Source organism: Babylonia areolata, chromosome 2 (genome assembly GCF_041734735.1).
Source record: "Babylonia areolata isolate BAREFJ2019XMU chromosome 2, ASM4173473v1, whole genome shotgun sequence".
NCBI lineage: Eukaryota > Metazoa > Mollusca > Gastropoda > Neogastropoda > Buccinidae > Babylonia > Babylonia areolata.
Genome location: NC_134877.1, coordinates 37,926,948 through 37,941,947, shown reverse-complemented (window position 1 = coordinate 37,941,947; position 15,000 = coordinate 37,926,948). Strand labels below are relative to the sequence as shown.

The 15,000-nt window shown below is 42.4% G+C and overlaps 1 protein-coding gene across 1 annotated transcript in view; it reads right to left on the bottom strand.

The window, feature by feature from the left end:
- LOC143277407 (uncharacterized) overlaps positions 1-13,289 on the bottom strand; it is a 15,960-nt gene extending 2,671 nt beyond the window's left edge. The window contains exons 1-2 of the mRNA XM_076582206.1: positions 13,194-13,289; positions 12,073-12,735 (exon numbers count right to left, since the gene is read on the bottom strand). Of these exons, the coding sequence (XP_076438321.1) occupies positions 12,073-12,735; positions 13,194-13,289 (759 nt within the window). The remainder of the gene's footprint in view (positions 1-12,072; positions 12,736-13,193) is intronic.
- Between the last annotated feature and the right edge of the window lie 1,711 nt (positions 13,290-15,000).

Below are 15,000 nucleotides of genomic sequence, written 5' to 3'. Positions count from 1 at the left end.
ATTAAACAAAACATGATGATGGCGACTACGACAAGCGTGTCTGAAACGTACGAATACGTTCTTGACGAACGTGTTTTCCAGCCGTATACAGTAATTCCCGCCCTCTGGAAATTTTGCAGCTAAATATTTTCTCTTTTCAAACATTCTGTTTGCTTTCCGTAAGCTTTTTTTATGAACTTAAATTTCCGTCTTTTCGCCTTTTACTTTCGCCTTGTTCAATCTGTATGTTGTAAATGCCTCGAGACGTAACATCAACTGATGCGTGTATACATATTAAAGCTGTTGTTTATATTATTGACTCACTTGTGTAAACAAAGTGACTCTATGTTTTAACCCGGTGTTCGGTTGTCTGTGTGTGTGTGTGTGTGTGTGTGTGTGTGTGTGTGTGTGTGTGTGTGTGTGTGTGTGTGTGTGTGTGTGTGTGTGTGTGTGTGTGTGTCCGTGTGGCTGTGTGTCCGTGGTAAACTTTAACATTGCCATTTTCTCTGCAAATACTTTGTCAGTTGACACCATAAAAATAGGAAAAATTCAGTTCTTTCCAGTCATCTTGTTTAAAACAATATTGCACCTCTGGGATGGGCACAAATTTTTTTTTATAAAAAGAAGCCTAATTATATGCAAACTGCATTTACTGTTATATTTATATTTTTTGTATTCTCTAAACTTCGCACTTTGACCTCTTATTCTGACACAACAGCAAGAGGAGTCATTATTATCATTTTTTGTTCAAACAGGAACTTCTTTTGCTAAGCATGGAATTTTTATTTATTTTGCAAACGTTTTGGTGCAGATAGTAAAAATGGGAAATTACTCTGTAATTAATGCTAGGGGACTTAATTTATCACAAGTGAGTCTTGAAGGCCTTGCCTCTCTTGTTTTCTCCGATATAATTCCCGTGTCACCTGTCACTCGCTGTAAGCAACCTTCTGCAAACTTGAAAATGTGTGATGCTCTGCAAAGGAATTCCTTGTTAGAAATTACCTGGGGCCTGTTTAATATAAGTATACCGATAGTTGTTTTCGATCACGTTGCCGTCGAACTGTAAATGACTCTCATTGATTCCACACAAAACATGTCAGATAATCTGAAACAAAACGGTTGTGAAAACGCTGATGTCTGTAACGCCATTTTTTTGGTTGGTTTGTTCCTGTTGTTGTTGCTTTTTTGTTTTGTTTTGTTTTGTTTGTGTGTGTGTGTGTGTGTGTGTGTGTGTGTGTGTGTGTGTGTGTGTGTGTGTGTGTGTGTGGTGTGTTTTAATTCATTTAATGTCTATCCTTATTAAGTGATATTAGACAACAAAAAAAGGAGGGGTGCAGAGGTGGTGGGGGGGGGGGGCTGAAGGAGGGAAAGGGTAAGGGGGGAAAAATCACAACATTTACAACAATCTGGTTAAAACAATAACTTCCAAAGGATAAATCGTTTTAACAACCCAGTTGGACTATCCAACAAAGATTTGAAACAGTGCAACATTAGCAGTGACAAGTGTGTGTGTGTGTGTGTGTGTGTGTGTGTGTGTGTGTGTGTGTGTGTGTGTGTGTGTGTGTGTGTGTGTGTGTGTGTGTCTTAATTTGATGAGAAAGAGTGAGAGACAGTGTGAGTGTGTGTGTGTGTGTATGTGTGTGTATGTGTGTGTGTGTGTGTGTGTGTGTGTGTGTGTGTGTGTGTGTGTGTGTGTGTGTGTGTGTGAGTGAGTGGGCAGGGGAATGAGGTAGGGGAATTATAATGGGCATTTGTGTGCATGCATGGATGTATGTAGAGAGAGGGTGGGGGAGAAACGTATGTGAGTATGTGGGTGCGTTAGAATAATTTTTGGAGATAATGACATTAATGAAATTTGGTACCTTGATTTGTTAAATTTGTTTGTTTGTTTGTTTGGTTGGTTTTTTTTTTTTTTTTTTTTTTAATCATACCTTCCTGAAATCAGAATTTCCTTGTGTTGCTCAGTTGATATTTTATTCAAATGGTTGCGAAAATGTCAGTACAACAAACAGTTAATCTGACAATAAATGGTTTCAGTCAGTGTGTGTGTGTGTGTACAAAAAAAACAACAAAAATCATCAGGAAAAGAAGCACGTCATCGCCACATCCTAGATAACCCTGGAGATTTATGCCAGCACGCATTCGGTTCACCCAGACATGTCTCTCCTGGGGAAAAAAATCGCCAAATATTGTTTTCGCAGCATTGCCTTGAAGATCCTAACACTTGAATTCAAAACACTTTTATCGTACCTCGGGGTTTGGTTTTGTTTTTCGTTTTTGTTTGTTTGTTTGTTCTACTTTTCTTAAGTGTTTTACTTGAGTCACAAGCACGCATCAGAATCCATTGTACCAAGAAATTAAAGAAAGAAAAAAAAAACAAAAAAAAAACTAAAACCGTAGCTTCCAGAACTCGGAACCAACGCTGTGACGCTGCACGAGTTTCCTACAGTGTCATAAAGCCAGGTCTGTCATCAATCGCTCTGCGGATCTGACGACAGATTGTACATACCGCCCCAGTGTCCACTTCGGATTCAATATTGAATGCTATGCCCTCCTGTCTCGCTTTTCGTTTTCTCTTCTGTCACTACTCTTTTCTTCGTTGTGTGGTTTCTTTCCGACTGTCTGTGATCTGTCATACTCTGTCTAATCTGCTGCAGCTTCTGATGATGTTTGTTACTCGCTTTTCTTTCCAATTGCTCTCTCTCTCTCTCTCTCTCTCTCTCTCTCTCTCTCTCTTCCCAGAAGTCCCCATTGAAATGAACCTCATGTGTTTCTTCAATAAAACATCATCTCATATCTCTGTCTCTGTCTCTCTGTCTCTGTCTCTGTCTCTCTCTCTCTTCCCCAACTCCCCATTGAAATGAACTTTATGTGTTTCTACAATAAAACATCATGTCATCTCATCTTCTCTCTCTCTCTCTCTCTCTCTCTCTCTCTCTCTCTCTCTCTCTCTCTCTCTCTCTCTTCCCCAACTCCCCATTGAAATTAACCTTAAGTGTTTCTACAATAAAACATCATCTCATCTCATCTCTCTCTCTCTCTCTCTCTCTCTCTCTCTCTCTCTCTCTCTCTCTCTCTTCCCCAACTCCCCATTGAAATTAACCTTAAGTGTTTCTACAATAAAACATCATCTCATCTCATCTCTCTCTCTCTCTCTCTCTCTCTCTCTCTCTCTCTCTCTCTCTCTCTCTCTCTCTCTCTCTCTCTCTCTCTCTCTCCCTCTATTTGCCCGTCTGATTATGTCACTGTCTCATTCTTACTCTGTCTCTGTCTCTCTGTGACTCTCTGTCTTTCTGTCTGTATCTGTCTCTTCCCACACCCATTTGTTTCCCCTCTTACTCTATCTCTTGCCAACTGCGTTGTCTCTTCTTCTTCCACGTTTCCGCCTCCTCCTCCGCCTCCTCCTCCGCCGCCTCCTCCTCCTCCTCCTCTTCCTTCTCCTCCCACTGCCCCTCCCCTAAATCCCCTACACCCCCACCACACCACCATCCACGTCCCCTCGCCAATACCCCTGGTACTTGTGCACGCTTTGAAAACGTCGGAGAAAAATAATCTATCTGAGAGATTCCCGGCTGTGCAACTCTTGAAGCAGTGATCACAGAGGAACATTACAGCATTTCACTGTTCCGGTTTTTGAAACAATGGTTCCTCGGCTTTTTTTTCCCCCTTCTTTCTTTCTCTCTCTCTCTCTGTGTGTGTGTGTGTGTGTGTGTGTGTGTGTGTGTGTGTGTGTGTGTGTGTGTGTGTGTGTAAGAGACACTGGACACTGGAATTACTTATTGTCATTGCCAAGAAAGGTCTTTTGACAAGGGGGCAACAACATAAATTCATATATTTTAGCTTCAAAACAACAAAAAAAACTATATTTTTTCTCTGAACCCTTCAGTCAGTTTAAACCAAGAAAATATGCAATACTTGGAAACAGTTAAGTCACATCCTGACAAAAACTCAACGAAACGGAACTAAAGAAAAACAAAAATATAATGATAATAAAATACCAAAATGAATGGGGACTGACTCGACCATCCATTCAAAAATATATCAAACCAATACAGACTGCCTCAACAATACACTCAAGTATGCAATGTTATGTTTTCTGTTTTGTCCAAATAGCAACTTCTGTACTAACTATAATTAAGTGTCTTCAATGCTGTTGATACTATTCTGACTTATGTACCTTTGTCTCATTGTTTGAGCTTCTGCAATAAATTTAGCAACCGAACTAATAATGATTTCATTATCACATGACAAAAAGGTAACAACATCATGACTTTTCGCCATCTCTGTTTTAAAGAATATACATTTTCCTCGCACAACCATCCTTGAATGCAATGTGCATATAGAAATACGTTCAAAATATGCCATTTTATGAGGAATGCGGCAACACGGCGACAATTGAAAAGTCTATAAATTTACAAAACGCAAACTGCAACCAATTTTTCAAACACACACACACAACAACAACAACAACAACAACAACGCGACGCAACGAAACACATTGTGAGGTGGTGCAATGCGGTACAATTCAATGCAAGGAATTGTATAGCTTACTTCAGGCACCAGCAATAAAACTGCTTCTCTCAGTATATTCCGCAATGAGAACAATTGTGCACAAAAAAAGAGTATTTGAAAAATAAAAAATAATAAAATGAAATAACACACACACACACACACACACACACACACACACACACACACACACACACACACACACACACACACACACACACACACACACACACACACACACACACACACACACACATATATATATATATATATATATATATATATATATATATATATATATATATATATATATATATATATATAACATCCGAATATCAACCAATGAACTCACAATACCAATCAAAGATTTGATATGATTCTTCTTGGGGGCAAAGGTTCGGCCAATTTCGGCAATTTCTTTTAACTGGATCACGGACTGCCTCCAAGGGAAAGTAACTGATGTGAGATGGTAGTGGTGGCAGTTGTTGGGAATCATGTCCCTTTTCCAAACCAAGCGTCCTTGGTTACACATCCTTAGCATCTCGAGTGTACGCTGGTCACGGAATAAGATATAAAACCAAAGCCATGCACGGATTTCTGCATGCGAGAGACGCCGTAAAACAAGTTGATTAAAACATAGTCTTTGTAGAGCAACTGTCTTGCAATGACACATCTGTCTTACAACACAGACAGTCATGGGTGATAGATGTGTGTGAAGATCGCTGACGACGTACGCTAGGGATTGTGATGCATCTATCTGCACGCGCTGCAGCCACCACCACTACATAATACTATTCCCCTCCCACACCCAACTTTCTTACCCCTCTTCCTAACCCCCGGCCCCTACCCCCCCCCCCCCCCCCCCCACACACACACACACAATCATCCACCCACTCTCTTCCTTCCCCATGGAATGAAAGCCGAAAGTTTTTTGGCTATGACAGTGTGGTATAAGAGCTTTGTTTTTATCGCTGTTGCGCTTTATATCATTTGTGTGTGTGTGTGTGTGTGTGTGTGTGTGTGTGTGTGTGTGTGTGTGTGTGTGTGTGTGTGTGTGTGTGTGTGTGTGTGTGTGTGTTCCTTAGTTGTTCTACTTTCTTGGACGGGTCACGCCGAAAGCAGTTCACAGAAATGTTTTGTTTTATTTTGTTTTTGTTTGTTTGTTTGTTTTGTTTGTTTTTTGTTGTTGTTGTTGTTGTTGTTTTTGTCAAGTTTTCACCTTTTGTTTCCGTCCCGTTTAACCCAGCATGATATAACCACAATAACTACTTAGAGACATGTTAAAGACCCCTCCCCCACCCCCTAGATAGATAGATAGATAGAAAGATAGATAGTTATGAAATGAAAATCTCTTTCTTTTTTTTTCTTTTTTTTCTTTTTTTTTATAGTATTCCGACATTCACAACAGGCAAAATGCGTCAGACAAACACAAAGATGAAAAAAAAGGGACAATATGTTCTGAGGGGGGAGGGGAGGGGTAGTGGGGGGTGAGGGGGGGGGGGGCACATTTTCCAGATATGGAGACAAAAGCGCTAATAATCCGGGTGATTGTTTAGCGGGTGGGTGGTGCTCAGTGGTGGTCAACGAAGGGTGAAGCCCATCGTAATATCTGCATTTAGGGCTAGGGGTAGGTGTGGTAAAGGGTGGGAGCCAGATATTGTCCACAATCTGCTCAGGAATGTTTATATCAAACGGAGCGAGAGGAGAGGGTATCCATATGTGTGTGTGTGTGTGTGTGTGTGTGTGTGTGTGTGTGTGTGTGTGTGTGTAGGTTTGACAGCGCGATATAAATGCATTGCCATTATTACCATTATCATTATCATTATTAATAGTATCATCATCATGATCATCAAATTGTTCGAAGGAGAAGAAAGGAATAGTTTTTTTTTAAAAAGAAGGAATTTCAGCCCCAGATGTAAACCTTCATGGTGTGTGTGTGTGTGTGTGTGTGTGTGTGTGTGTGTGTGTGTGTGTGTGTGTGTGTGTGTGTGTAGGGGTGTGTGTTTTGTGCCTTTATCCTGTGATTACTCATATCTACAATTTGTAGAACTGTATTGGCGGATATAGATTTTTTTTCCACTTCTATGTCCTCATGTGCTCGTGTGTGGTATACACTATTGTATAATGTATTATCTCATGTGAGGCGATTAGAGCCCATCTTAAGGGGAGTTTGCGACATATAAGTACAATAGTATTATCATTATCATTATAATAGTGCTGAACTTGCCCTAAAATAAGGTATGTGCGTGTTTTGGGGTGCTGGGGTGGGGTGGGGTTTGGGGGGGGGGGGATGTTGTTGTTATTATTGCCCAATGGACCTGCGTTTTCTGTCTATTGCTCACTCACTTTCCCTGTCTGTCTTCCTGTCTGTCTGTCTGTCTCGGTCATTCTCTATTTACTTGGGGGGGGGGGGGGGGGGGGGGGGGGGAGAGGGGGGAGAGTTCGTGGGTAGGTAGGGTAGGGAGGGTGGGAGGGGGGAGGTAAACCTGAATTAAGCTAACAATGGCACAGACGTTTGTGTGGGTGGTCTTCCTCAAAAGTGTATCGTCTCCCATGCATGATCACCATGTGTCCTCATTGTACTCTCACTCATACTCTATGAAACTCTATAAACACACACACACACACGCGCGCACGCATGCACGCACGCACGCACGAACACACACACACACACACACACACACACAGACGCTGGAGTTTCAACATGCTTGGAGAGGAGGGGAAAAACATGACACGTTTGATGTAAATCGCTCTCTCTGTCTCTCTCTGTCTGTCTGTCTCTCTCTCTGTCTCTCTCTCTCCTGAACTACTCTCTCTCTCTCTCTCTCTGACTTTCTCTCTCTCTCTCTCTCTCTCTCTGTTTTCTAAATTTCGTTGTTCATCCTGTACAAGGTTTGGTTTATATATATATATATATATAACAGTCGATATCATATAGTTATCCCCCTTACTAACGCCTTCATCTTCATTCACCCATGTCGCTTCTTTTCATCTTTCATCACAGTTCAAGATGAGTCAAAGAAGGTTCCTCTGCTTGTAACATGCTGAACAGTACAATCTCGCGGTCAGTGCTGCTACATCCGAATACAGCAAAGGAGAGGTGTGTGTGTGTGTGTGTGTGTGTGTGTGTGTGTGTGTGTGTGTGTGTGTGTGTGTGTGTGTGTGTGTGTGTGTGTGTGTGTGTGTGCGTGTGATGACGAAAACGACGATGACAAAGACTAAGACGAATGAAACAAATGAAAGAGGAGTAGACAGAGGGACAGGCAGATAGTGACAGACAGACAGACAGACAGAGAAACTTGAAACTTGAAACTTGAAATGTTTTATTGTCATTGCCTGCAAAGGTCTTTTGACAAGGGGGTAACATTTTCACATCAACAGATTACGATAATCTTTATGATGTAAATTTTAAACATTGCAGTCAAAAAAGATTGGTAACACTGACACCATAATTATATATGTACATAGTATCACTTCAAAGAAAATGCTAAGGAAAAAAAAAAAAAAAAAAAAGAAAAGAAAAGAAAAGAAAATTCGACCATCCTCTCACATACATAATTTCATGTACTCCTTACTTTCATTCCGGAACATATCAGCATTCAGTCAACTATGGTTAACTACCTTATTATATAATATTTTGCCCGTGTATAACAAGTCCTTGTCTTATTTTTTGCGCTTCTGCAATAAATTTTGCAATCGATCTAATTATAATTTCATCCTCAGATGATAAAACAGACACAATGTTGCGCATTTCGGTTATACCTACTTCAAAAAATTTACATTTCTTTCTCAAATCATCATAAGCTTTACACTCAAACAAAAAGTGTTTCTCATCTTCAATTTGTGAGCCACATGATGGGCATGGTAGAGAAATAGAGAGAGTGCATGCCGAGAAATCTTCGTCGATCGGCCTTTTCGGCGTACATTTTCACATATCCAACAGGGTCCTAAACCCACATCAAACACCTAACACCCTCTCACCAAACACAACACAACAACAAAGGCACACAGTCACCACCATAAATCACAACGGACGTAGCGCAACCGCCGGAATAATAGAAGGAAAAACATACAAAAGGCTTCAAAACATACATCAAGCACCCCCAGCAAACTCTTATCTAAAAGCAAGCGGAACGTGGATATCCCTTGTGAATACATGAATAGTACAAAAGCCATGTTTCTCATTGACCTAATTTTGGGTGATACTTTTCCTTTGTTTGAATCTCGGGGCTTAATGTATGTAATACAGTGCATAGAGCTTGAAGGAGGCGAGAATCTTCAAGAAGTACAAGAAATACAAAACACTTGTAGGATTCACGTATAACATAACTCTTACCACACACACGCACGTGCGCGCATACAATAAATACGCACACACACACACGCACACACGCAAACACACACACACACACACACACACACACACACACACACACAACACACACACACACACACACACACACACACACACACACACACACACACACACACACAGTCATTCTTGTCTTCTTCCATTTTACTGATTATTTTGGAGACTCCCACAAAGATGGGCATAAAAATGGAAACGATACCTTTTTCCTTTTGATGAACTCCCCTTGGACATTTTTTTTTAACCTCCATGCACCCCTTCCACCCGTCTCCCTCCCTTCCCTCCCTCCCTCTTTCTCTCTCTCTCTGTCTATCTGTCTGTCTTTCGGTCGGTTTCACCAGCGGTTGTTTCATATTTGTGACTGCTGATTTCATATCCAATCGCCAATATATATATACGTATATATATATATATATATATATATATATATATATATATATATATATATATATATATATATATATAATGACATCCCCCCCGTGGGGATGCCGGGGGTCTTGCAGTATAAACAGCATCCCCTCTGGAAATTCTGCGTCAGAAATTTCCTCTTTTCTGTCACTCCCCTTGTTTCTGTCTTTTTTTCTTTCTTCACTGTTGTGTCCTTTTTCTGCCTTCCCAGTCCATTCCCCTTTTCATTTTTCAAGCAAACCTTGACACTTTTTTTCTCTCTTTTCCGCAGTCTATGATGCACTATCTGCTGTTTTTGCTCTGGCGATTAGGTAGTGAGATGTAAACACTGGGAGGTGCACCAGCTGCCCATTCTGCAGTGTTATTTAATAATAATAATAGATACTTATATAGCACACTATCCAGAAATCTGCTCTAGGTGCTTTACAAAAACGCTTTTGTTAACATAAAACATTACATCAATGTTACATACACACACGCACACGCACGCGCACGCACGCACACACACACTGTATACATACATTTTAACATACATGTGTATCTAACAGCTACCCTAACGCATACGCACACATAAGCAGGCACAAACTTACATAAACACACGAACACACAATACACATTCATATACATGCATGTAGTTATGTACGCATACATATGTATACACACATAGTCAAGCACAGCAAACGCAAAGGAAGTGGACCTGCCACAATTGAACTTATTGCTGAGGAAAAGGGTGAGTTTTGAGACGGTTTTAAAAGATGCGAGGGAATCAGAATGACGGACGTTATCAAGGAGCTTGTTCCACGTATTTGGCGACATTTGCCTACATGGCCTTTTTTGTTTGGCTTTGAAGTATTGCTTTTTTTTTCTTTTTCTTTTTTACGATCTTTTGTAATCTGGGGATGATGAATTAAGAGGAATGGCTGGCGTCCCCAGTATGTCCTAGTCTTATTTGCCATTTCCATTTTTCCATTCATTCTCCTGCCCGGGATGGGCGTAGAGGAGACATGAGGGACGATTCCGTAGTCAGACGACGCCATCCGGTTCTATCTTCTGCCTGTCGTATCAGCGTAGCGCTATCCATATTGGTCCATTCCTTGATGTTGTCCATCCAGCATTTGGCTTGCCTCCCTCTTCGCCTACCACACTCTAGCGTTCCCTGTAGAACTGTCTTTTGCAGTGAATTGTGGCGTGTCACATGCCCGAACCATGACAGCTTCCTCCTTTTGACCACTGCTAAGAGTGGTTCCAGTGGACCCACTAGCATAGTTATTTGGCTCTTGACAAAGTCATTGGTCTTTCTGTCCTTCCATGAGATTCCAAGCAGTCGTCTGAAGCATTTTGTCTCAAACGTCTGGACTTTCCTAGTAGTCTCTGCTGTTAAAGTCCAACTTTCACATCCATACAGCAGTATGGATAGCACCAGGGATCGGTACAGTTTGATCTTTGTTGGAAAGCTGATCTCTCTGCTCTTCCAAATCTTGCTGAGCTTAGCCATTGCTGATGTTGCGATCGCTATCCTAATCTTTATTTCAGTTGTTGAGCGACCGTCGTTTGTGAGGGTGGTGCCGAGATATTTGAAAGCATCCACTTCTTCAAGTTGTTGTCCGTTCATGAAGATTTGAGCTTGGGTGTTGGTTGAGCTGTTTACCAACACTTTGCTTTTCTCGGTGCTCACTTCCATTTCGTATGCACCTGCTCTTCCTTCTAGTCTCTTGGTGAGGTCTTGTAGTTCTTTGTTGCTGCCTCCTAGTAGATCTATGTCATCTGCGAATCTCAAGTTGTTGATGATTCTTCCTCCTATGGAGATGGTAGAGTGGAAGTCATGGAGGGTTTCGCGCATGATGTTTTCTAGGAAAAGGTTGAATAGTACTGGGGAGAGCAGGCAACCCTGACGGACACCGACTGTGGTCTTAAAGTATATTCCGATTTGGTTGTTGAGGAGGACTGCGCTGCTGGATGTCTTGTACAGCGCCTGAATGACTTGGGTGAGACCCTCCTCGATGCCAAACTGTCTGAGTACCTGCCACAGTCCATCATGCCACACCCTGTCAAAGGCTTTCTTGAAGTCTATGAAGTTGTGGAACAGGTCTCTTTGATGTTGCAGGTATTTTTCCATCAGTAATCGGCAGGTGAAGATCTGTTCTACTGTGCTTCTGCCTGCTCTGAATCCGGCTTGTTCCTCTGCCAGGTGTTCTTCAGCCTCTTTTTTGAGTCGGTTTAGAATGACTCGAAGCATGATTTTGCTCGTGTGGCTAATAAGACTGATTGTCCTGTAATTCTGGCATTGGCGGAGATTCCCCTTTTTTTGGTATGGGGATGATGAGCGACCGAGTCCATTCTGAGGGCTACTGTTTTGTCTCCCAGATCTTTTGACAGATTGCTGTTACAATTGTGACCAGCTCATTCCCTCCGTGTTTGAGCAGCTCTGCCGGAATGTTGTCTGCTCCAGGTGACTTTCCTGCTGGTAGACTGCGTACAGCTTCTTCCACTTCTTCCCTCAACACTGGCAGGGGTGAAGGTTCCCTTGATGGTGTTATGTCTCTGTCAGTCAAACTGTCATCTGGTTGTATGGGATAGTTGTATAATTCTTGACAGTATTGTGTCCATCTATTCAGAACAGCGGAGCTTTCTGTCAGTAGTTCGCCTGAGGTATCCTCAATGACAGACGATTTGTTCTGCTGCGTCTTGGTGAGTTTCTTCAGTGTGGCATAGGCAAATTTGCTGTTTCCTCCTTCCATTCCTTTTTCGATCTTCTCACACTGGTCGTTGATCCATTGTTCTTTGGCTTCTTCCATCTTTTTTCTCACAAGTTTATTGGTTTCACGATACTGTGCGGCTTCGTTAGGGCTAGTGTTTTTCGTCTTCTTCAGGGATCTTCTCTTATCACACAGGTCAAGGATGTCGTTAGAGATCCATGGCTGGTGTTTCTTCCTCTGTCGCCCCAGTACCTCTTCAGCTGTTTCACGGACTGCCTCATTGAAGGTGTTGGTGAGGTCGTTGATGTTGTTATCCAGAAGGCTGAGTGCCGCAAACCGTCCCCCGAGCTGAGCTTGGAAGACCTCTTCAATCTCCGGGTCTTTAAGCTTCTCCAGATCAAACTTGATACGGGGTTGCACCGCTTGGTGTTTTTTCTTCAGCTTCATCTTCATTGTGAGCAGCACAAGGTCATGATCACTGCCTATGTCAGCTCCGGGGTAAGTCCTCGTCTTTGCTCTGTTGATGCTTGATTTGAAACGCCGCGGGGTGAGGACAAAGTCAATCTGGTTGTGAGTTCTCCCGTTCGGTGCATGCCAGGTTGTTCTTCTTGACAGTTTGTGAGGGTAAAGAGCGTTAGCGATGGTGAGCCTTTGACTGCACGCAAACTCCAGAAGGCGAAGTCCCCTGTCGTTGGTGTCTCCTGTGCCATACTGGCCCACTGTTCCAGCCCAGTCGTTGTAGGCATCTGAGCCGATTTTGGCATTGAAGTCCCCCTGTACAATGATGATGCCTTCTTGATGGTGTCTTCTATTTTTTCGTAAAATTCTTCGACATCCTGGTCTTCATGGTCAGTTGTTGGTGCATATACTTGGATGATTGTGATGTTATTCGGTTTAGCTGACACTCGAATACTGATGACACGGCTGGTAACTGGAGTGCAGCTCATGATGCATCCAATGACTTCTTTGCGTACGATGAAACCTACGCCATGTTCATGTCGAGAATCTTCACCACTATACCACATCTTGTGTCCGTCATCCGTCATCATCTCTCCCAATCCCGTCCATCGTACTTCTGATAACCCCACAATGTCCCATTGGTAACGTTTTAGTTCATGCTCAAGTTCTTTCACTTTGCCGCATTGATATAGCGTGCGGACGTTCCATGTTCCAATGATGACTTTTTCTTGTGGCAACTTAAATAGTTCTTTCGCTCCAGTAGCTGACTTTACACTTCCACCCTGGGGCAAGCCAATGGTAAGCGCGGTCGTTGTTGATCCGGGCCTCGACCGATCCGGCATGTTGCTGGCTATGGTTGTGTCCTTCATGTCTTTTCTGTGGGCTTAGGTTATTCCTTGGTGGCGCCAATCTCCTCTCCAAGTCTCCTACCAGTTATACCGCCGGTTACTCGGTCGCGCCATGACACAGCAAGCTTAGTGAAGACATGGACGCCACGGGAAGGCGTTGCTGTGGACACAATAATGTAGGAGAGGCCTTTTGCAATAACCTTACTGTCTGGCAAGCCAGGCAGTGGCTATGCGGCGATCACTTCACCTGGAAAGGAGAGGTTATCGAGTGACACATCACTTTCCTTGAGTGAGCGGGACGTCCAGCACCAGACCTCACTATCCACAGCACCAGACCTCACTATCCAAGACCTCACTTATTTGCCATAAGGAGATAAATGGTTGGGATATTGCGTCATGAACTGTGTTTTGTGGGTTTGTATTAGTGTTGTTCTTTTATTTTTTGTAGATGTGACAGTTTTGTGTTGACGCGGTTGAGCATTTGTATGGTTTGACAGTCCTGATATGGCCCTGTGCAGTCGGCTGAACTATAAGCAACAAGAATAAGAATATGATATATATATATATATAAAGTTAATGCACGGTCCCATCATTTGCATATCCCCATCTTAAGCAGACTAGATTCTGGTTAGATTTATTGAAGCATCATCGAAAGAAGTGGGCTACAAGAGCACACTTACTTATTATTCGGAGTTTCTTTTCCTGCCAGTGCAGTCTGTGTCTGCTAGACAGGATCAGACACAGTCAAGTTTCTGGTTCGAAGACGTGCGCAAAGTCGATTCCATACTTCCTGTTGAGTGAGTCGCTGAGACCATAGATATATAGAGAAAAGAGTTAAGGATGCTGCTGTCCACTGCAAGGATTATGATAACGATATTAGTGTATTCATGCAGCGCTTTTTTTTACGTGTCAAAGCGCCTTACAATAATCAAACATGCACACGTGTATGGGGAAAGCAAAAAAAAAAAAAAAAAAAAAAAAGCGAAAGTTCAAACATACACTTCACACACAAAGGAGAGTAATGGTTGGCGAGAGATGTTTTCTTCTTCTTCTTCTTCTTCTTCTTCTTCTTCTTCTTTTTCCGCGTTTCTGGCTGCAAACCCCACGTTCATTCTTATGTACGGGTAGACTTTCCTACCCTGCCGCCATACTCTATCTCGGCGGGGATGTGCACGCTAGGAATGTTCTTGTTTCAATAACCCATCAAGCGCTCACATGGATTACGGGATCTTTAACATGCGCACAGACCTTTTTCATATCATAATTATTTATTTATTTATGTAAGCTTATCTATTATTTATTCACCTTTTTTTTTCTTTTTTTTTCAAGGCCTGACTAAGCGCGTTGGGTTACGCTGCTGGTCAGGCATCTGCTTATCAGATGTGGTGTAGCGTATATGGATTTGTCCGAACGCAGTGACGCCTCCTTGAGCTACTGAAACTGAAACTGAAACTAACATGCACATGTATTATTTTTTTCTGTGTACAGACACGAAAGGGGTTTCATAACCACTTGTAGGTCCGGCTGCATATCCGTGGATCTGGGAGATGAGACCAATCCCGACCCTTAGCCCACCAGGCGCCTCAACCGGGATTCGAACCCAGGACGATGAGACTAAAAGTCTAACAATTTAACCACTCAGCTGCTGCGCCCATCTGAGAAGAAAGACGTTTCCTCCTCCACCGTGTCTATGTTAACCCATTGACTGCTTTGCATTGGATGAAAGGAGATC